Below are 22,493 nucleotides of genomic sequence, written 5' to 3'. Positions count from 1 at the left end.
CATTGGCTTCTTTCATATTCCAGATGGTGTGTCCTGTATGTTCTAACAGCAGTTTGCCTTAGTGTGTGTTTCTAGTTTGTAAATCTGTCGCTGCCCACTGTTTTTTAAGACTGAAAATATCTGTAAACATGCAGAGGATGTGGGTTAGTGTGTGTGCATGCACATTTAAACACATAAACAGATTTCCCTGCAATCTTTAAGAATAATGTAACTGCATTGCATCTTAGATACTAGTTCCTTAATTATGTGTTGCACTTAGGCTTTTATATATGTATACTACTTTTACTACAGCACCCAACTTTTTAAAGTTATTTGTATGTCAAAATCTATTTGAATGAAAGTTTAATTGGTAATGGCATAAACTGTATCAGTAAAGAAAGTGATGCTTAATTTACATCTGGAATTCAGCTCAGCCAGTTAGTTTTTCTTTGTTTCTAAGGCAGGCTAACTGGAAGGCATGGGAAAGCAAAGGTTGCTGAAAAACTTATTAAATAGATAGGGAAAAGATCTTCCATCAGGTATTTCTAACAATAAAAGTATACCATTAGAGTTATTTTTAGTATAATGTTCTATGGTTCTATGTTTGCATAGCTAATAATTCTTTATGCATTTAACATTGCAGTATATGTTATTACAACTGTGGTTAGATTCCTACTATCTAAAATACAGATCTGTTGTAGTGTAAGAATACAGCATGAAGTCTTATATAAAACTTCAGGATTTCCTGATATTTCAAAGATTTAACATCACAGCTTTAGTTTTTCACTTTGCTTTCAAGTTATAAGGTCAATCCATTATTTATTGTCTCCACCAACACAAGCAGTGAAAACACCCCCTTCTTCATGCTTGTGTTTCATAATTTTATGATAATAATCTGAACAGTCTGGGAGTTTCTTAAAATATAAGTCTGCAATGGATCTCAAGCAGTATTGACTCCAGCTAGCTGTTACTCTCATTCATGAACTTTTCAAGCTAAAATGAGAATCTGAAAGAATTTACATCCTTACTAGTGGTGTGGAGAATAATAAATATTAGTGCCAGTGCATGCTAAGAGCTAAGTAAGGCTGAAGGGAAGAGAGAGTGCATATCTGAACAGCAAAATATTAAAGGCCAAGGAAATGAGAAACTATCCTCTAAAAAGCTGAAATTTTCACTAAATAAATGAAAGGATCATAAACTTCAGCAGGCAGAAATAGGCTGAAGTGTGAAAGTGGTGGTGGTGCTCAGCTGGATTCATTTACTCAAAACTCCACAAAATGCTATTAAACCAAAGTATAATTTTTCATATGCGGCAGAGCAACAAGTAGAGAGCTGAGGGATGACAAGGAGTGCTCAGCAAGCACAAGGCTGCTGCAGGTTGCAGGGGGAGGTAAATTGATGCTGTTTTGCTCATAGCTGTGAAGGTAAGTGGAGGGAGTCACATTGTAAAACCCTTATGGGTGAGCTACAGCAGACTCTCTCAGAAATTACACTGACTGTAGAAGAGCTTGTAGAAAAAAGAAACATTAAATGAGCAATAGCAAATCGTTGGGAATTACTGATGATAACTCACTATTGAAATCTCGAGGGCAAAATAAAGCAAAAATGTTCCAGGGAGCCCAGGAAGTACTAACTTGTAAGCTGGATATTGGTACTGTAAAGCTTAGTAGGAACTTAAAGACATACCAGCAGCTGGTGAATATGATTTAGTTGCAAAGAATTATTGGAATTTTCACAGAAAGAAGTTCTGCCTTACTCCTCATGTTTTTTGAAGTGTGGGCAAGATAGACCCTTAATAAGATCATCTGTCTGCTATGTTCTACCAAAATTTAATAAAGGCTTTTTACGGCGTCTCTTTCCAGAGACTTTCAAGGACAAGGGGTATTGTCTGTAAACAGGAAGAGAGTAGGTTTAAATTAGATATTAGGAAGAAATTCTTTACTGTGAGAGTGATGAGATGCTGGAACAGGTTTCCCAGAGAAGTTGTGGATGCTGCAGGACTGTAGACAAACTCAGTTAGAAGACAGCAGTGTCTGGGAAGTAAAATGACTGATGAAATGTAGCGTAGATGAAAGTGATTTATGTGGAAGAGAACCAGTCCTAACTTCACACATAAACTGATTACTGCTGTGCTGACTCATCACTTGGGAGCTGTATTTTCTGGTACTCAGGCTAGCTCAGTACTTGGTAATACTTAAATAACACCTGCCAGGCATATCAACCATTAAGATTTGTTACCACAGACCTAGGCAACAGAAACACAGATTATTACTCCCATTGTATGACACTATGATTTGCCTGTGCCCTGAGTTACTGTGTGCCATTCTGGTTCCTGCATCTCAAAAAGCTAGGAGGGCAACAAGACTGGTTAGAGAAATGAAGGCATTCATCAGTTTCTTTGTGAGGAGTGACTGAGCTGGTTAGGACTCTTCAGCCTGGAAAAAAGGATGTTATACAACTGAAGTTTGTAAAATCAGAGCTGGTTGGAAAAGGATGACTGAGTTGGACTGCTTATGATCTCTTCCAGGATAAAATCTTGGCATCACCAAAAAGCAAACAGGCACATGCAAAAAAATGTGTTGGTTCATGCAGCAGGCAGTAGGCATGGGTAAGTTCTTGGAAAAGAACACTGGAGTTGCAGCAATCTGGAGGATTGAACAGGAGGACTAAGAAGAGATATTAATTGAAGATTAATTGATAGAAAGCCTGCATGAGTTTCATAATATCCCCTGAAATGGAAGTAGAGGTTGGAAGAATGTTCAAGGGGGATTGTTGAATAGGCTTGTCTTACTTCTTTTGTCCCCTTAGCATCTGCTTCTGGACTCTGCAGGATGTGAGATGCTGGCTAGACAGACCTTTGCTCTGGAAAAGTTTGACTTTTTATATATTATGTTTCAAGATCCATTGGAAGAATAGTTAGATGCTGCACTTAGTAAACATCATCTACTCATGATAAAAATCTGGAAGTGTTCGGAACATGGGATTCAGAAATAACCGGCCCTTTCAAATGTGCTTCTCAAAAGAATAATTGTCACATTTACTATATGACTAAAACTACCATTACAAAGTAGTAATTATAGAATTAAGACAAATACAAAAGTGCTTTAAAGAAATAACCAGATGTAGAATGTCTTACAGGTTGGACTACATGCTAATTGTTATTTTTCACAGAATGTAGATGTTTCTCTGTTAGAGAAGAAAGTCTGTGTGCTCCTGTGTCCTTCAGACTGATTGCCACTCTTTAAAGATGTTTTGATAAAGTCATTGGAGCCTTCTCCTGCTTTGGGAGGTGTATGCAATATTTGCATCAGTTTACCATCTGGAGGAACTATGCTTTGATACAAGACTGTATCACTTTATCTGATTAGTGTCATTACTAGCCTGCATATGTTGGAGCTGTTTAGTTCAGTTGTATCATTCATGAGAAGAAATTAATTTCAGCAGCAAAACTGTTGAAATCTTGTCATGGAGTCGTCTCTGAAAGTCATTTGCATATTTATATTGCTCCTGAGATGATGTTACTCTGTCAAGAAACACTTCCTGCCACTTCTGCTTTATTCATAGCTGCAATCTATCTTAGTGCACTTTGCTTACTTTCATGTTTAATTTGAAACTGAAATATAAAGCAGGTCGTTTTTTTATCCCTAAAAAATCAGAACCCTTGAAGAGAGTCAAAGAACAGCTTAAGAGATTTTTTTCAAAAGAGCTCCTCTGGGTCATTTCATTCTTCAATGCTCTCCTGATGATCACTTGAAATTTGAGGGATCATTGTAGAAGAAGAATACCTTGGTCTTTTTTAAAATATTAGCTGTCACTTGGCAGCTTGTCTTTAGCAACAGATCTTGATGGTGTGTGAAGAAAGAAAGCTCTTCACACACCACCAAGAGTTCTTTGGTTTTGAAGTTGTGGTGGCAGTGAGTGTTTCAGCTGGGATAAGACAGCACTGATATGTTCTTGTTCTCCAGCCATGAGTGTGCTGGCTTTTTACCTGGTGGGAATGCAGCTATTTAAGCCACTGCTCATGACTTGGCTGGGCAGTAGAGACCTGAGCTATTTCGGTAAAACCAGCCTATCATAAAACCATTGTCAGCTGAACTCCTTGCACAAAGTGTCATGGTACATAATGGAGACTGTGCTGGCAGGTAGACAGAAGAGGGTCGTCTGGGACAAGTGACTCTAGAGAACAGGGGAAAGGTAGGGCTCTTTTCCTGGGACACTTTCGAGCTAACCTGATCTGAAATAAATTGTGAAACCATGCTGTGAAGTTTTGAATTACACTTACGCCTGGGATTCTCTGCTTTTAAAATGTGATGGTTGTATTCTCCAAAGAAACTGAATAGCTGAAGTCTCTCAAAGCATCATTTTGAATTAGTCAGCTCTCTATTCAGAAAGGTTTTGCAACAAAGATACAGTACAATCCTTTTAGTGTCTACTTAGAGAGCATGGGAAAATACCAAACATCAGAGGTGTGAAGAAGATGACAAAAGAGTGTAATTGTCTTTTTCTAGCAGTATTTTTGGCTAAGGGTGCTCCTGTTGCCAAACTTGCATTTTAGTTGTATTGTAAACTGTTGTATGGCTTGTAAAGTGTTTTGTAAGGAATTTAGGGAAATGCTATGTCTTGTAAACTTTTTCCAAAGATGAATACCACTTTTGTCTAGCTTTTACTCTCATGCCCATTCACAAGCCAGGGTTCATATGACTTCATTATAAATTTAGTATAATAACCAGAAAATCCCTTTTCTGAGCTATGATATACTTACACTAATCTTTCTGGTAACTCAAATTCTCATTATTTCAGTCCATATGTTCTTCTTTCCTCCAGTGCTCTGGGAACAGAGAGATCTAAAAAATCGAATTAACTCCAAGGTCAAAAAATCCATGATCTGAGCTGAAGGGCTCTTTACAGCTGGGGTTGTTGCAGCATTAAGTTGAAATTTTTGAAATTTGATTGTGTCAATAACAGTGAACAGACTTTACTTGCAGGCTTTGTGAAGTGAACCTGAGTTCAGGTGGACGTATATTTGATATAAACTACAGTAGTAACAGAAGGGAACTTCTAGACTTTTTATGGCAAATCGGTAAAAGAGAAAAAAAATTCACTAAACCCCACAAAACCCATAACATGAAAAGGTGGCCCTTTCCCTTGTGGAGTCTACAAGCAAATTCCCTAGCTTAGGGAAAGAACTCAGTAGAAAGAACTTTTACCTCCAAAAAAGGAAAAAAAAAAATTAGGGCAGCTGTACAGAAGTATTTCACAGAAGTTTCTTCCTTTTTAATCTGAGTAATGTGAAGCATGACCCATGTCCTCTGATTTTTATTTTTTTTCAATTTTGCACGCTTTTCAAAGCTCAGTAAAATGGAATATGTATGTCTAAGTATGCCTTATGCCAAATTGGCATGAAGTGCTCATAAATTACACACTTGCAGATGACAGCTCTTGCAGGTAAAGTGGTTCATCCAGATACAGTGCCAAAGTGAGACGTGAGCAGCAATTGGATTTTCTGATTTCTGAAGCATACAATTACTCTTGTATATAAAAGGAAGCTGTATGTGTGCCAATAATGTATTAAGAGATGGAATTTACGTACTGTCATAATTACACCAGGAAGGTCTGCACTTTACAGATGGTAATAAATTCATGCAGCACTGGCACTAGCACACCACATCATCTTTAAGGTCTGGTATCTCAGGTGCAGAGTAGCGAAGCAAACTGAAGACAAGGTTCTGGTTAGTGTTTTCAGAATTATTTTTTTGTTGCCTTTACCATGAAGCAAAATAGATCCGAATTTCTGGAGATTTTGAGATACGATTTTTAGGTTTTGTGACAATTACCAGAAAGTAACAAATGTAAATGTTCAGAGAGATTAAAGTTCTCCTGGTCCACACCTGCCACAAAGTAGTATCCCCTGTGCCTTTTTTATGACTTTTTATGACTTCAGTTGAGGCAGAAACCAAGGGGAAGGACAGGAGGAGAATGAGACTGAGTGTAGCATCATTTCCTGCTTGACCAATGGCACTTCCCAGTTTCCCAGCACTGTGTGATGCCTTCTCCTCTCAGCTTAGTTGTGTGTGTTACAAGTGCAGAGCCAAGGAGATGCTGTACTGTTGTACAGCCTTTCAGAGGTGTGCACTGTTTGGCCATTGAAATACAATACTTGTCAACTTTCAGAATGACATCAGACCAGGACTGCCTGTTAGTCCCCGACTAATTTTTCTGTTCTACTAGTGCATCTGACTGCCAAGTCCTTGAGCTGAGACTAAGAGAGCTGCTTGTTTTGTAGACACCTTCAATCTTTCTTTTCCCCAGGGTTGCTGTCTTTTCTTAGGTTACCGTAATAGCACTGTCTTCCCTTCTTTGTAGTCTCTCTGAAAAAATCTAAAATAACTACTTCTAGGTGGATATTTTAATTTCGAGTGAAGTTGATACTTCAGATACTTGTCTCAAGTTAGAAGCCTGTCTCGCTTCTTGTATATTGAAATGTAGTTTTGAGGCACACATACAGAAATTGTTAAGACCTTGTTAATTTTACTAAAGTACAGGAAACATCTTTTTGCAAAAAATTAGGAGATACCCAAGGACAACTGTGATGTATTTGTGCCACAGTTCCTGTTTGATTAAAAAACAATTTACTTGAAGATTACTGCAAAAGTTCTTCTTAGAAAGATATAATGCTCCTATGATACCCTAAGAAAGAGTAGACATGAGTTAAGTGTCACAGAAAATCCAGAAAATTAAGACTTTTGAGTAGCTAAAGTATGAAAATATCTTGAATTTTAAAGGCAAACTCAGATTTAGCATTGTTACTGTGGCTTTGGGTTTTGGGATTTTCTCTCCTCCTTGCCATTTTTTTTTTTTATGTCTGGTTCTTATTCTCTTATAACTTGAATACAAGTGAGTATGTCACTCTTCAAAATCTGTAGATTTTATGTATTTTGGTGTGACTTTCCATTGTAACATTATAGCAATTTATCTAAACTGAGAAGTGTTGAGGCTTTTTTTTACTGAGGCCACCACATATTTGTAAATTTTTCCTCCCTTTCTTGATGCACCACGTAATTCTTGCCTGTCAAAGGTTAGAGTTGTTACTTCAGGTCATTCTTTAAAGCTTGCTTTTTTTCTGTATTTTCCCTTTCCCTCTTTAGGGGGAAAAATGGCTAACAGTTGTTCCTGGTTAGTCTCTTAAGAGAATTTCCCATTTTGAACAGTGGTGTTGATGTGTGAGGTTTGTTATGCACTCATAACTTCCAGAGAATGAATTTTAAATAAGATAATTTTGTTTCTGAGGTCATTTAGGAATCTAAAAGTGAGCCCTTAGGTAGGAGACGAGGGCAAAAATATTCTCACTGCCTTCAGAAATAGTAATGAGGATTGTGGCCAAAGAAGCAAAAATTGGGAGTCTTGGAATTCTTGCTGATAGTTCAGAAAAGATTCTACCTAGTAGTTTAGTATCAGAGAAGGTTTCTTTCCTAAAAGGCTTTGTGGACTCAGTGGAGGAAGTAAACTGTTCTCTTAAAGACTTAATATCCAGAAAGGGCTGTTTTCTGTGCAGACTGTGTTCCCTTTTAAAGTGTAATGAAAATCTTCTCACTCATCCTCTGGCTCAAAGATTTCTGTTGCATGTCTTCCTGTCCTCTTTGCCCTCCTGCCAGAGTTCCCAAAACTGCAAAGACAAATCAGCATGAGTTATAGATGGGAACTTAACATCAGGAAACTTCACATATCTTTGCTAAGAGGGTGTGTGTGCCACCTCTTCTGCAGGGATGTAACTGTTGGGACTGAGGTGCGGAACGCAGGGATAGTTTGGTTACTTGGATTCAAGCTAAAATAGTGATTGCAGGAAACTGTGCTTCTCAAATAAGGGTGAAAATTTGAAATAATGTAATAATGAGATTTAGCAGTTTGGTATATGATTTTTGTGACTGTAAACCTGGGTTTCCAGTTTAGTTATGGGATGCTCCACATGTGTAGACATCCTAGTGCTGTAAAAATGTCACAGCACTTAGCTGCCTGTTTGCTGTCTCATGAAGAGAGGAGAACTTTGGATGTAGATTCAACAGAATTGAATTATATTACAAGATTAACTATTTGGTTATTAGTCATGTAACCTAGTATGCAACTGAAAAGCTCAGGGAATCCAATGAAAAAGAGTAGGGATAGAAAGGTAAGCAGATAGAGAAAATGAATGAACACATAGAAGTGGAAAAGGGGAAACAAAAAGTAGTTTGTACGTAGAATGGTGCTGCTTCTCATAGAAAAAAGGTTATTTTTGATAGAGGATGTGTTCTGATGCTTGAGCAGTTTCTTTCAAGGAATTTATCCCTGGAACCCATTGTTTATTGTGTCTAAATTCCTTGAATGACAGATGCGGTGAATATTTATTCTTCTCAGAGGGAACAGGTGCATAAAGGGTTCAGTGTTACATTTTGAGATGTGTTACTTGTTGCACTGATGGCTGTTCAGTTTTTCAAAGCAGCTTGTGTGTATATCTTCATAGTTCCTAGAATCCTCTTGCCAGTAAAAATTAACAGAGTTTCTTTGATCATTTTAGAGGTGTATTTGATGCTTCCCTCAAAATGGCTGGTTTCTATGGACTCTACACTTGGCTGACTCACACTATATTTGGGATTAACATAGTCTTCATACCATCTGGTAAGAATTTGAACAATTATAACATGTTTATAAATAATATTGCATAATTATTTATAGTACAGAATCAGAAATATTAAATGTGCTGATAAGCTTAATCTGGTCTTGGAAAATATGGCTTTGAGTAGGGTGGAGAGAAGGCCCTGATTGCTGTCTTACCTCTAAGCCTTGCCTTTTTCTGTTTTCTCAACACATTCCCTGCCAGCTTCTTATTTCTGTTTCATTTACTGGATGTCATTCCTTCTCCCTTGTATTCAGTCCAAGACTTTTCAGATTTTGACTTCATTCTGCCTGTCTTGGCTTCTGTTTCTTTCACAGTTGACAGGTGCTGATTTTTCAAGATGCCTAAATGCAGGAAGATGTGGTATTGTGGAAATGCACCATAGAGGCATGCTTTTTATTCTCAGTACTGTTGCCTGACTGTATTACCAGCCTCTGTTTTATTTTTTATTCTTTAATCTTTGTTTTGGAAATGGCTGGACAGTTTTTCAGTAAAACACCTTCTCTCCTGTTCCTCTTTTGCTCCTCTTCCTCTGAAAAGAATAATAATAATTATAATAGTCATTGAAAAATGTTTGGTTGCAAGGAAGCATAAGGGGAAGCTATAAAGCAAGAAGCCTTCAATAATAATAAATGGATGTATTATAAATAATACATTTTATTGTTAGTAATATAATAATTAATTTTAATAATTTATTTAATAATATAATATAATAATACATTGTTATTTCTATAATAAGAAATGGATGTATTATAAAATGCAACTACTTTAAAGACGTTGATTGTCACTAGGCCTACTTAGAATGTAATCAGTCTTTTTTGTTCCAACTCCATACAAAATCTTAAAAATTTTTGCTTTCTGGTTAATGAGATCAACAAAAAAAGAAAAATACCCCACTTAATTGTGCTTTGTATTATGTTTCTTCCTGGTGCATTAAATTATAGTGACAGCAGAACTGTATTGCTTTAGATTACAACAGGTCTTTGTACAATGAGAAGGGTGTGTGCCTGTGTGCACACATTTGCATACAGAAATATGTAAGTCATAAATGTCATATTTACCTCCTTTCTGACTATTATGCAGTAAATTAGAGTAAGAGGCTCATATGCTTTCTTACACAGTTGCTAATTTGAAATTATGTAAAAGTTTGAAAGGTACATGATTGGTATAACGTCAAACTTTTCTAAATTGATGCATCTTTTGGAAGTAACTCCTTATGACTGTCAGTTGGTGAAGCTCTTCTGTACGAGGAATGGTGTAATTTTCTTTTTTCCTAAACTACAGCTATAAAACACCAAGAGCCTCATGTGGCACTTCTTCAATGCTTTATTTACAACAGTTGATGGAAGTGGAACTTACTGGTGTGGCAAAAGTGTCAGAATGTAACTGTAAATATATTTGTGAAATATGTTTCTGTGTTCTTTTTTTTTCACTTCTGCTTCTGTGTGCTCTAGCATTAGCAGCAATCCTTGGAGCAGTGCCATTTCTGGGGACATACTGGGCAGCGGTCCCTGCAGTCCTAGATTTGTGGCTTGTGCAAGGACAGGGATGCAAAGCCCTTTTGCTCTTGGTTTTTCACCTCTTGCCAACCTATTTTGTAGATACAGCAATTTATTCAGATATATCAGGGTAAGTACATTGAACACTTTTTAAAATTAGCATTTTAGAAATGATTGACAATCACTTATGCCTTTAATTAAACTCATTTTTCTGAACCATGCAAAGCAGTATCTTCAAGCACAGGAGTCATGTCATAGTAAGAAATCTTACTGGCCTAAGTGCCTTCATTTTTCCAGGCCTCTGTTCTGTGAACATTGACACATCAGAGGTCTTGAACTCAGCATCAGCAAAATGTACTGTTTCGGTAGGGATTGTTAGAATTAATTTATGTTTTGTATTTATCAAAGTATTGGCTTATATTGCCTAATGCCAGATGATGCTGCAGAGCAGATAAAACTATGACCTAGTTAGATAGGGACCTAAAAAAAAAAAAATAGTTTAATTTTTCAGACTTAATTGTGAGAATTTTGAGGTTTAGTTTGTTGTGTCACCATACTCCAGTGCAAAAACCTGTTGAAACTGCAAAACTGGAAATAGGCTTCTAGTGAGACAATAGCTAGTGCTGTTTTCTTATTGTGGGAGGTAGGCACAGATTTCTCGAAAAAACTGTGTAGGTGTTTGGCTGCCTCTTTAGACTTGAAATGTCTCCTTGTTTCAGCTTTGAGTTTGTACACAGAGAAATAAACTGCAAATGGTGGAGACAATGTTTGCAGTTGTATGTGCAATGCAACTGAAACGTTCAGTGACATTCTGTGCAGCTGAAATATCTCTTGAATCCCTTTGTGCAGCTCAGACTGCAAGACAGAGCAGCACAGTTAAACAGAGCTGGCAAAGACATGAGCAGTCAAGTTTCATATGTACCAGACTTGATCATAACCTTGTATAATATTCATATCAGGGTGTACTTGTCTAGTTACTGCTGCAGTCCTGGTCATCAGAAACAATCCTAGTAAACTGTGTGAATTGAGGGCTTCATGGTCCAGACTTAGTTACTTGCTAGTACTAGACCTTCATTTGTGCTGTTTATTACAGGAGAGTTAATGTAGAATAAGGACATAAAGTCATTCAGTTCTGTGTTGTTAGAAATTAATATTTTTGTTCACTAAATATAATTACACTGAACAGAGAGTACCTAATGATAATATGCCCAATATTAATACTAATTTTCGTAGATGGTGGCTTTAGTTATTTTGCATGACTACAAGCTAACAAGCGAAGTATAATCAAATTACATTTTTTTCCAACTGTAAATCACAGATCAATTTAAGGCTAGTACCTATTTAAATAGCCAATAATTCTTCTGATTACTAGAATACATTTTTTTTGACTGTTGAGGATGCAGAGTCTGTTTACTGTCCAGAAGATATATGGGTCAGGAATAGATTTTCTGACAGTGGAGGAAAATTGTATTCTTCCCAATAAATTGAACAGTAAACATCATGCTGTCTTGCAGATTAGATTAAACCTATTTGAAATAGCTGTAATTAGGTAATGCAGGGTTTTCTGAATGGATTACCTTTGTACTGTAGTCCTATTTCATCAGGTGATCTGTTGTTTAATTTAGAAAACTAGCCAAAAGAATGTTTAAACCGATGAAAATGCTGGGGGAAAAAAAAATGAAGTTTTTAAAGGCTTAGAAATTAATAGTGTCTGTTGTTGGAGAAACATAAAACTTAAAAGTCAAGTTTGTCCCCTCAGGAAAGCAATCTGGTCCTGCCAGTAGGTTAAGTTTGATCTAGGTGAGACATGATTGAGGTGTGTATGATTTAATAGGTCATGTTTCATGGCCTTGTTTTGCACACACTTGTGATGAATACAAAGACTTAAAATTTGGGAGTTGAATAGAAATCAGGACCATAGTAGAAACCTCAGGAACTGCTGGAGGTCTGAACTGACTAGCTGGTATTTTCTATGTATTACACTCAGAATTTAGAGGAATTTCCTGCGAATTGTGTGCTAAGTTTCAACTGTAGTTTTTCTTACACAATTGCATATTGCCATCATTATTTTAGGTACAAAAAATGAAGAATGATGAGGAGGTTTTATGTAAATGCTGTTGGTAGGATTCACATTTTGCACCTGAACTGAAACACGGAGAATAAAAATGGCATGATTACTTGCTGCCATAAGAGCTCTTATCGCAAAGCTCTGCTGACCCAAACTTTCCAATAAATATTAATATGTGCATTAAAATATGGTTTTGTTTTTCATCTGAAAATATTAAAAGCTAATGATAACAAACACTCAATCTGAGAGGCATTTTTATAACAAAATGAGAAGACATGGATATTTCTTTAAAGACTGTGTGCTAACTGTTATGTGAAAGATGCACTTCAAGTTGCTATCATCATGTAACTGAATGTCTTTGCTCAGGGGTGCTCATAGTACATGTTGCTAATTATGTTAAAGTTTAACAGTTCTTGACCATGAAGCGTGAACAGTCTGTGTAACCAACCATCTTTCCATTCTCAAAATGGAAATGTTTTTGCCATTAAGTCCTTCAGACATTCTTCAGCAGATGTCTATAAAGTAACTCCATTGTGGATATTACCAGCATTCCATGCTACAGCAGTGTTTGATCTGTTGTGCAAATACAGCACAGAATAAAGCTTGGAATCTCTTTGCAGTCATTCAGACAGCTCAGCAGTTTATAGTGTAAACATGGGTAGCTATGGCTGGCTGTGTCATTTCCTAAGCTTAATACAACTTCATTATTAATTCACATTTCATAATTGATAACTGTGTTTGTTGTTTGTTGTTCTTAATTTAATCTTATTGTTCTTGTGGCAGAGGTGGTCACCCTTACCTGACAGGCCTGGCAGTGGCTGGTGGAGCATATTACCTGGGGCTGGAAGGGGCCATCATAGGACCAATTCTACTTTGTATACTTGTGGTTGCTTCCAACATATATAGTGCCATGTTGGTGAGTCCAACAAATTCTGTGCCCACTCCATCACAAGCAACGTGGCCATTGCAGATTTACAGGTGAGCTGTAAAGTCTTACTTGTGTGAATTATGTTTTCACAGACATCAGTGTATGCACAGGTGTAGAGAATGTGTGCCTGAGTTTTGTATGAGAGTGTGCACTCATACCTGCATGAGTATTGTAGTATTTCAAGAGGATTCAGCTGTTTCATATTCTAGAAATAAAAAGTACGGTAAAGTGAAACGTTCACTGGAACACAGATACTGGAAGTGTTTCTTTAATGTCTCTCAGCCTCTTACAGAAGGCTCATTTAGAAAATTCACTGATAATACCTTTGTTTCCTACAATTTATATGTTGCTGCTGTGCTAGGAGATGATTGAACATAATTTTTAAACTATTATTTGTGGATATCTAATAGAGTTCATTGCCCTTAATAAGGGGCCTACCCAAAAAGACTTCAGTTTTTATGTCCTAATGTACAATACTGCAAAATATACCTACATAGGTTTAAAAAAATGTGATAACATTATATGCCATTATTCCATTAAAAGTATTGTCCTTTGCAATGTCATTATTGAAGTTACAAAATGTGGAATATAGAAATGCATCTTTAAATGGTACAGTTAGGAATGGCATAATAATCCAGTTAGGAATAAACTCCTAATTGAATAAATACTTAGAATTGTAAATCACATTGTGACAATATTAATGACAGTGGCTATTTTAATGTTTCTACTGTCTTGTTAAATTATATAGGTTAGCTCATTATACATGTATTTTAAAGAGGATTCTCTGCTTGTCAGAAATAATCCTTTGCTTTATGCACATGAATAGGATTGTCTTTCATCTGGGTAATTTAGGAGAAAAATTGTGAGTTGGACCTGTATCTGGCTTGTAAAAGTTATATTCCAGTTGCCTTGTATGGCATAGATAGAGCTTCCCACAGTACACAAAAAACCCTTTATGTGTATTTGTTTCCTTTTTCTTTTACAGGAAACAATTGAAATCATTGGGCAGACTTGTGTCTTACTTTTCACTTTTCTGTTTCTTCCCCAACCCCCCAGGTCACCTAGGGAGAGTCCTGAGGAGCTGAAAACCTCTGCAGAGTGATGGAGGAGTTGTGCTGCACCTCTGCAACACGAGGGAATCACCGTCTTCTGTCTTGGGTTCACAACAGCCATGGCCTTCTGTCCCTTCCTAGCTGTGCCTGGGGGCAGCTCACAGGGAAGCATAGCTTGGGGTTTAGGAGAAAGCACTAGAACATCTGCTGGCCTTACATTATTGTGCACTTTGCCTCTTCGAGAGAGAATGTCTACTTCCCATGGCTTTGCATACCAACACACAGTCAGCTGCCTTGTTGAAGACTTTGAAGACCTTCTGTCTTATCAAAAGAATAGTTGAGAGGACAGGTACATCCACTGGAGTCATTATCTTATCTGCTGAAATTACTAACTTGGCTTTTATTTATTGGGTTATTTGTCTTATTAAATTGTAGTAGCTTTAAACAAAGCTGTAATTCCAAAATATTTATTTTTAGTTAATCTGGTGGCAAAAAAAGTGCAAACCACTCATTTTGAAGTGAAAGTGTAATATAATAGTTTGCTGCTCCTCAAGGTATTTCTTTATAAGCTTCAACCATCATCTGTAACTCATAATAACACTTAAATATTATTCTCTTACACCCACTGAAAGTCAATGTTGTTGGAGACTGGTATTTTAAATACCTTCCTGAAATTAACAGAAATGCAAACTGTTAAATGTGGGTTTTTCTCTTACTGACATAGGAGGACTTGTTTAAACAGTTTAAATCTTGGCCCCCATTTGCAGTGAAATCTGATAATAATTTGCAGTTTACCCATCCTCCCAGTGGAGTCATCTGGTCAACTAAATTTAATCAAAGGCCTTAAGTGTTTTCAGACAGTAGTAATGTAGAATGGTCACATTTCCTTCCAGTAATTGGAAGAAGTTTAATGGGGATTGTTTAATGTAGGTTTTGAAATGCTGTGGCTGAGTTCAATTAACTTTTTAAATAAATTTTATTTCCAGAGAGAAAGGGGAGAGAACATGGATTTTGGTTTAGTTTAGTTTGTGGCTTTTTAACCCTACAAGCCTCTGGTCAAATATCTGACTGAGATATATATCTTTATATATTAAGGTATATCTTATTAATAAATAAAGATCTTAAATTTCTGAAATTATGTATTGCCTAGGTCACAGCATCAAATAATCTACTGTTTTTCTTCCATATGTAATTTTGCTTGAATTGCAGTTTTGGTCACATTTAAGGCCTTTTGTATTGATTGTCAAAACATTTTGACACAATGGATCTTTATAAATGGATCCTTTTTGTAAGTGGGAAGTGGGTTTTTGGTAAATATTTCATACTTGCACAGCTTTTCCTCAAATCCAGTGAGGCCCTGGGTACAAAGTAGCAGATGCAATCTCTTAACCAAAGAACCACCCTGCAGTTTCAGTAACTTGAATTGATTTCAGGGTTTGATTGATAATGAGTTGTACAAAATACAGGCATGCCTTGTATTTATTGTTGACAGTAATGCAATGCTTGAAACAAAGGGATCTTGTCCAGGGATAAGGATACCTAAGATGTGTGCACAAACAGCTTGCAGTAACTAAGATGCTTGTTTTACTTGAGTTGCAGGAGTGCTGATAGATTTGGAAGGTTCTTCTTTTCATGATATTGTATGTATTTTTACATGGTTTCTAAAAATACATTGCTGTGGGAAGTGATTGGAAAATACTCTGCTGGGTAAGGAAGAAAGTCCTGCTGTAAGTTTGCGATAAACAGGCTGCCTATTAAGAAACAAATAGTCTCCTCCTCAGATTCTCAAAATGAGCTGCTGCAATTTTACTAATGAAATTTCATGTTTTAAGTCAGGGGGGTCAAGTATGCTGTTTGTGTACACTTGCAGGTGTGTATCTGAGGGACAGACTTGGGCTTAATTTAGTAGGTTGACTCAGGTTCATCAAAAGATGGAAACATCCCATTTAATATTTTAAATTCTGAAAGTCCTACACATCACTTTCAACTAACTGAATAAGAAGAATGTGTTGCTTGAATCAAGTATCTGTTTTATCTCCTTGGTTTTGAGGCTCACAAAAAATCTTAAGTGAAACTCATTTTTATAATTGTTGCTGGCTAGGGTGGAGGCTGTGGAAAAACGTGAGGCTGTCCTGATATACTCCTGCAACATTCTAACCAGCTTGAATGAGACCACCATGATAATTAGGGAACTTCTTTATTGTATTACTTTTGTTTTGGTTCACAGTTTTGCACTGAATTGTTGTGTTCTTGTTGTAGCTTCTTGTAGATAGCATTTAAAGCACCTCTTTTCTCACTGGTCAAGACATGTTTTGTGTCCACATTTGCTATCCCATTTTCTGAGACAATCTTTCATACTCCTGTGGTACTCAGCATGGTAATTTAAAAGACTTGTTACAAAGCATTATTTTGTTTAGTTTTAAGTTTTCTTCTTGCCCTTCAACCGATTGCCTTATGACAAAGAAGGGTCTCTGCTATGAAGGCTAAAATCATGATTAAAACACATTGAACTTCAGTAATGGCAAATGAGTAAAATTGCCTCAGGTACATTGGTGTTTTGAAATGTTCTTTTCCCAATGTGAAATCATTTTGTGTAGAGAATTCATATCTATGCAGTGTTGTTAGATTGTCCTCCTTTGAAATAAGGCTTCATACTGTTGCTTTCTGTTCCAAATTCAAGCTCAGGCTTGCCATGAGGAACCATCCATAGTACATCCTTACTCAGTAAATGTAGCTTCAGGACTCATGCTGTGTGCTGTACTTGATGGAGGAACCAACTCTATGGTTCAGTAATGGTGCAGTAACACTATACTGCCAAAAAGAAAAGAAAAACAAGGAACAAAACCGCCAAGAACACCTTCTTAGAATAGGAAATATTCATGGATTTTCACCATGTTTAGGAAAAAACCCAAAAAACAAAATACCACCTCACAAAAGGGTATACTTTGATTATTTGGGTTTTGTGTTTAGCAAGTGTCTGATTACCAGCAGAAATAGAAGACCTTGTTGTTGCGTGTTTAGCAGTCTATATTATTTTCTGAGTAGACTCAGCCTCTTTAATAATAGTTTAGTTTAAATCAGTCTCACAATAATGTGAAAATAATCAAACTGGTCATTTTGACTTCTGGTCTTTGTAAAGTGCCAGTTCATGTTTATATTGCCTCATCTGCAGAAACAACCAGCAGTTTGGTGGAGTAAGTTTTTAGTACATGGATTATAGGTTTCTAAGAAAACAACCCAACCCAGCCCCCTCCCCAAATCCCCACAACAACAACAACAACCACCCAACCAAACAACAATAAAAGCCCTACCCTTCTCTGCAGTGCAGTTTTCTTAGGAGAGACCATCTTTTCTGTAATGCTTATAGGCAAGAAGTTGATGGCCTTTAGCTTTACTGTAAACAGTCATTCCAGGAGCAGGTACTTACTAAGTGTATTTAGTGCATTTAGTGTTCAATAATTTAGAGTTCAGAAGGGAATACTCGTAGTAATGCAAGACAATGTGGTCTCATGGTATTGTGAAATTCAGCTGTGCTGGTTTTTATCATTCTCTTCTGGGAAATAAGGCTTGTTGCAATTAAGTGTAGTGCCAAAGGTCTGGTGCTGTTTCTGGCACTCAAGTCTGAGTGAGCCTTTCCTTCTTGTACCTTGGCTGAGCACTGCTGTAGCAGAGCTGGCAGAGGTGACTGTGTGCCAGTTCACAGCCCAGCATGTGAACTTCAGGTCACTGTAAATACAGGCTTAATTGGATCCATGAAGCAACAAACTGCAGTGGGCAAGAATCTGGCACTCATTCATTTTGCCAGCCTTTCTACAATATGGTGGCTTTCAGCACAGATGCACCGTGACCAGTTGGGAGCAGAAATTACTTATTTTGAGAGGCTACTTAAGAAAAAAAAGCCCAGTTTAACATTATAATAATACATAATGATGCACATTTTTCAGATATTAAGTTGATGCCCACGTATCTTAACAATGGAGACAGCAGTCAGATCTTTCCATGCACAGTGCTGTGTATGTGCAGATTATCTGTGGTACACTTAGGCTTGTTTGATTTCAAGGACTATGGGGCTTCTCTTAAAGATACAGGGGAGGAGGATATACTGGATGTGTGTTTTGTCAGTAATTATTAGAATAGGAAATCCATAATCTGTTTAATTAAAATAAGAAAAAAGCATTGTTGAGGGAAAATTGTATGCCGTCTCCAGTATTATCCACTGGGGGTATCGGCAGAACTTTTGAAATAAGTGTATGACTGCAATGTTAAACACTGTTTTTCAGAAAGCCTGAAAAAGCAAAACTGGGTGAAATTGTGCTCCAGTAAAAGCAGCAGCTGAATTGCTGTACTGCTGATCCCTAGTAGTGGGAGTACTGCAGTGTTGCCTTTCCTATGGACCTGATACACTGAGGATGGAAAAAAACATTATTCTACTGAGATTCCATAGCTTTGCATTGTTGGTGGTGGATGTTCCCACAGCTGCCTTTATTCAAACATTGTATTTATATTATATTGACTTAAATTTGTCACTGCAGATGGTGCCACCCTAATGGATGCTACCCCTGGAAATGGCTGTGATTTCCTTTGAAGGGATTGAAGGGTGTTGGAATTGGAGTTAGCATTCATTGTATTTAGCAGCAGAGGTAGCATTATTCTACAGATGCAGTTGCTTACCTTGAAATTTGCAATTTTACAAGAGAAAATTGATTTCCCAGATAATCTTTATTGAGTGAAAACTGACATCTCTTAAATCCATGGATGCATCATCTTTATAAACTCTGTATTGACTTGTATTAAAAAAGGGTTTCTTCTTTGTATTATTTCCTACACCTTTTGCTGACACAAACTTTGACAATTTCTTTATTACTTCTACTTCTACAAAACTAAAATCACTTAAAACTGTTACCAAACATTAGGAGGGCTTGATCTTTAACCTGGTACTGTTTATCAATCAGTTTTACTTAGGTACCTTAATGTTTTATGGTAAAATTCTCTAGAAATGCTTTTAAGAAGTGATAAAATTGGAAATGAGAAAAAAACAGTGTGGAAAATGATTTGGTGTTTTGAAACAAGAAACAATGCCAGAAGTCATCAGCATATTCAGGGATTCTACATTGGGCTTGTAAATGTATATATTGATGTGCAGTGTTATATAAATATTAGCAGTCTCTGTCCTATTCAGACTTCAACTGCAATTTTGTCCTTTTTTTTTTTTAAAGATATCTGAGAACAAAATAGTGCCTGTATATAATGAAAACAAGCAACATTTTCTAGAATTCATGTTTACTTTATACAGATTGAGGAAGAGCCAAGCAAATACTGGTAGTGTGACTACCACTGTTTTATTGTAGTTCATATAAAGTAGGGAGAAGCTGCTAGTAATGCATTGCTGAGAGAATACTGTTCCTGGAAGTATTTGCACACACCCTCTAAAGAGCTGCCAAAATTAATAGGTCATGAAATACGTCTTCAGTTCCCCAGACTCTTAACCTCATCACACCTCCTCTGGTATCTTGTTTGAAATATGGTTTAGCACATGAGAGTATTGCTTCATCCCCTTCTGGGAATCGATTCCAGGACCTGAAGGCATGTTTTCAATGTCCATGCTGAAGTAGTGTGTCCAATTCAGGAAGGAGGTGCTAACAGGAAGTAAGTGCATCCTTGATCTGCCCTGCATATGGATGGACTTGGACAAATACAGTTCATTTTGCATTGAACTGGAGGTTAATTATTTAATATAAGTACTATTTGGTGACACCAAAGCCACGTTTGAGTGAGAAGCAGGGCAGATTTGCTTGCATCAGGGTGCATCTGTCAGCTAATAAAGCAGAGTGAGTGCTCTAGCATATATATATATATATATATTTGAAGAATTTTTTAGTCTGATGGTTCTAAAGCAAAAAGTTTATTTCTTCTCTTAGCCTCACTTTTCACCCACTAGAGTGTTGTGTACAGTGATCCAATAAGGACCTAAAGTCAAAAAAACTTTTCATGGTATTGGTGTAGATTAAATGTAAGAGACATCACAAAGCCAAAAAGTAGCCACAGAACAAAAGTTCATTAGGCTTAAGAACTGGCATCTAGGACATGAGGTTGGAAAAACAAAATCCCAGTATTTAACACTCTTTCTGCCAGTCTCACCCTAAACCTGAATCTTTTTCAAGTATCAGTAAAGACTACTTTTGTGTTGTTCATAACTTACTGTCTGTGTAGATCAGTGTTTTCAGTTTGTCATCTGTCATCACCAGTATATTCTTCAAGCATTCAATTTGTTCAGATTGTTGCCTTTAAAAACAGATTTTCTGTTCTTCAGTAATGGTCGGATGGTTGGAAACCAACTTTTTATGTCAGTAGTCAGCTTAACCAGTATATATATATATGTATATGCTAGCTAGTGATTGATGTTTTGGTTGAAAGACACGGGAAGGTTGGTTTGGTTTTTTTTTCCCTTTGGGAAATTTCACCAAACCAAATCCAAAGAAACTTTTGATATCATATCCTAAGACTGGCTACACCCTACTCAAAACTAACAGCATATGTTTTGCATTACAGAGCACAGGTTGTTCTCAAGTGTGTTCCTACCAGGCCCCATGGGGATTTGAAGCAATAACTTCTATTGTCTGTTGACACAAATTTTATCTGTACATGTGATTCATCTTCAGAATGGAACTGTGTTCAAAACTGACATTACCATAATTGGGTTCGGAGCAGTACCTGGTTTTGCATGTATAATATTGACACTATAACCCCTATGTCCATCTGTGGCCCAATAAGATGTGTAAGTTAAGGTTGAGAAGTACTTGTGTAGACTGCAGAGGTATTTAAACTAAATAATTTTGATTGTATGCACCAGTCCTCATCCTAATAAATACGGTTTTTGTAGCAGGTTTAAGGGGCTTTTAACTTGATATTGTATTCACACTGCAGTCCTTTGTAAGCACAGAATGGTTAATATATTTTGAAATAAAATGCCATTAACATAAGGAGAACTGAGTTTGATTTGAATGATGGGCTCTTTTGGAGTCATCCACAAAAGCAGCAGTTAATCTGGTGAAATAACAGATGTGCTGGAGACGATGTTGGGTCTGCAGTCCCTGTGCATAACTGATGTCACTGAGAGAAGCCATCCATCACTTTTCCTTACATTTTCTGTGGTGAAGAGAAGCACACATGCCTCAAGAGTGACTGTGGTTCAGCTGGCACCTGGCAATTAGCTGCACTGCCTGCAGCACCACAGCCACACAGCCAGACCCTACAGAAGCTCACACTGGGCAGGTGTAGGTAATTCAAATGACTTCCATTATGGCCTACTCTCTGAACTGGAAATGGTTGTTTAGTTTCTAAGCAGAGTTGTAGATCATTTTATTGACTATAGAGCAAAAGTGATCAACTCCTCCCTGCATGACTGCTCACCTTTTAAAATGAGATATGGCTGATGTTCCAGTTTTCATCCCTCTCACTGTTCTGTGAGCAGTTGCTTTGAGGAATTTCCTACAGGAGCGTCAGTTTTTGCTGGTACCTCCTTAGTTCTCTGAAGGGATCAAACTTTGTTTTGTGCATACATGGCAGGGGGGTTTCAGCAATTGACACTAGTAGCATAATTATGATTTAATTTTTTTGTAATTGGGTTAAGTTTTCCAAGATGCTCAGAATTCCTTCTAAGTTAGAACCAAGCCAAAAGCATCTGTAACCAAGCAGCCCAAAACACATGTACTTCTGTGAGAACTCCTTAGCTCTTCCATGGGATTTTAGTCATTGTATTGTGCAGATAAGAGTGTTTTAATTAAAAAAAATAAGGAGTTCTGATCAACACCATCTCAGATAAAGCTTTATAATGATGCAGCACCAACATATTTGCTCAGTCTCAACTGTTTCTTCAAAATTTCAGGAGTTACATGTCCAATATAGTTCATTAATATTTTGGGAGTGGGAGGGTAAAGAATATGAAGGAGTTATAAGGAAGATACATAAGCACAAAATGTGCTTTTTACCTTGACCAGAGATACAATTTAAGTCTTTTGGCTTTACCACTTAAAAAGAAAAGCAGCTGGCATTTTAAGAAAAAATATACCCTAGACATTCAAATACATCTAGTTGACATAAATCCAAACACATGGTGAATGATAACAAAGAAAATGGGAAGCCATTCAGAAAAGCACTGAGATGGTATCTCATGCTGTGTATAAAATTCCGTGCTGCCACTGAATTACAGTGTGTAATCATATCAAATGCAAGAAGAATTCAGCTTTGATACTTTTGACTGAAGAATGTTTATATCAGTTGGCATAGCTTTATATCAAATAATTAATAGCTTTCTTCT

General features: G+C 36.9%; 1 protein-coding gene across 3 annotated transcripts in view; it reads left to right on the top strand.

Annotated features, from left to right (window-relative positions):
• The window catches only part of TMEM245 (transmembrane protein 245), a 78,511-nt gene extending 57,355 nt beyond the window's left edge, over positions 1–21,156 (top strand). For all 3 annotated transcript variants that reach the window (XM_085052256.1, XM_085052254.1, XM_085052255.1), the window contains 4 exons: positions 8,531–8,631; positions 10,084–10,258; positions 12,980–13,174; positions 14,181–21,156. In XM_085052256.1, coding sequence (XP_084908382.1) covers positions 8,531–8,631; positions 10,084–10,258; positions 12,980–13,174; positions 14,181–14,226 — 517 coding nt within the window. In that variant the 3' untranslated portion in view covers positions 14,227–21,156. The remainder of the gene's footprint in view (positions 1–8,530; positions 8,632–10,083; positions 10,259–12,979; positions 13,175–14,180) is intronic.
• The last annotated feature ends 1,337 nt before the right edge of the window (positions 21,157–22,493 follow it).

The sequence above is a fragment of the Lichenostomus cassidix genome, chromosome 2 (assembly GCF_008360975.1).
Source record: "Lichenostomus cassidix isolate B80296 chromosome 2, HeHo_3.0, whole genome shotgun sequence".
Classification (NCBI taxonomy): domain Eukaryota; kingdom Metazoa; phylum Chordata; class Aves; order Passeriformes; family Meliphagidae; genus Lichenostomus; species Lichenostomus cassidix.
The sequence above is the reverse complement of the archived record's forward strand: the minus strand, read 5'-3'. Positions and strand labels throughout refer to the sequence as shown.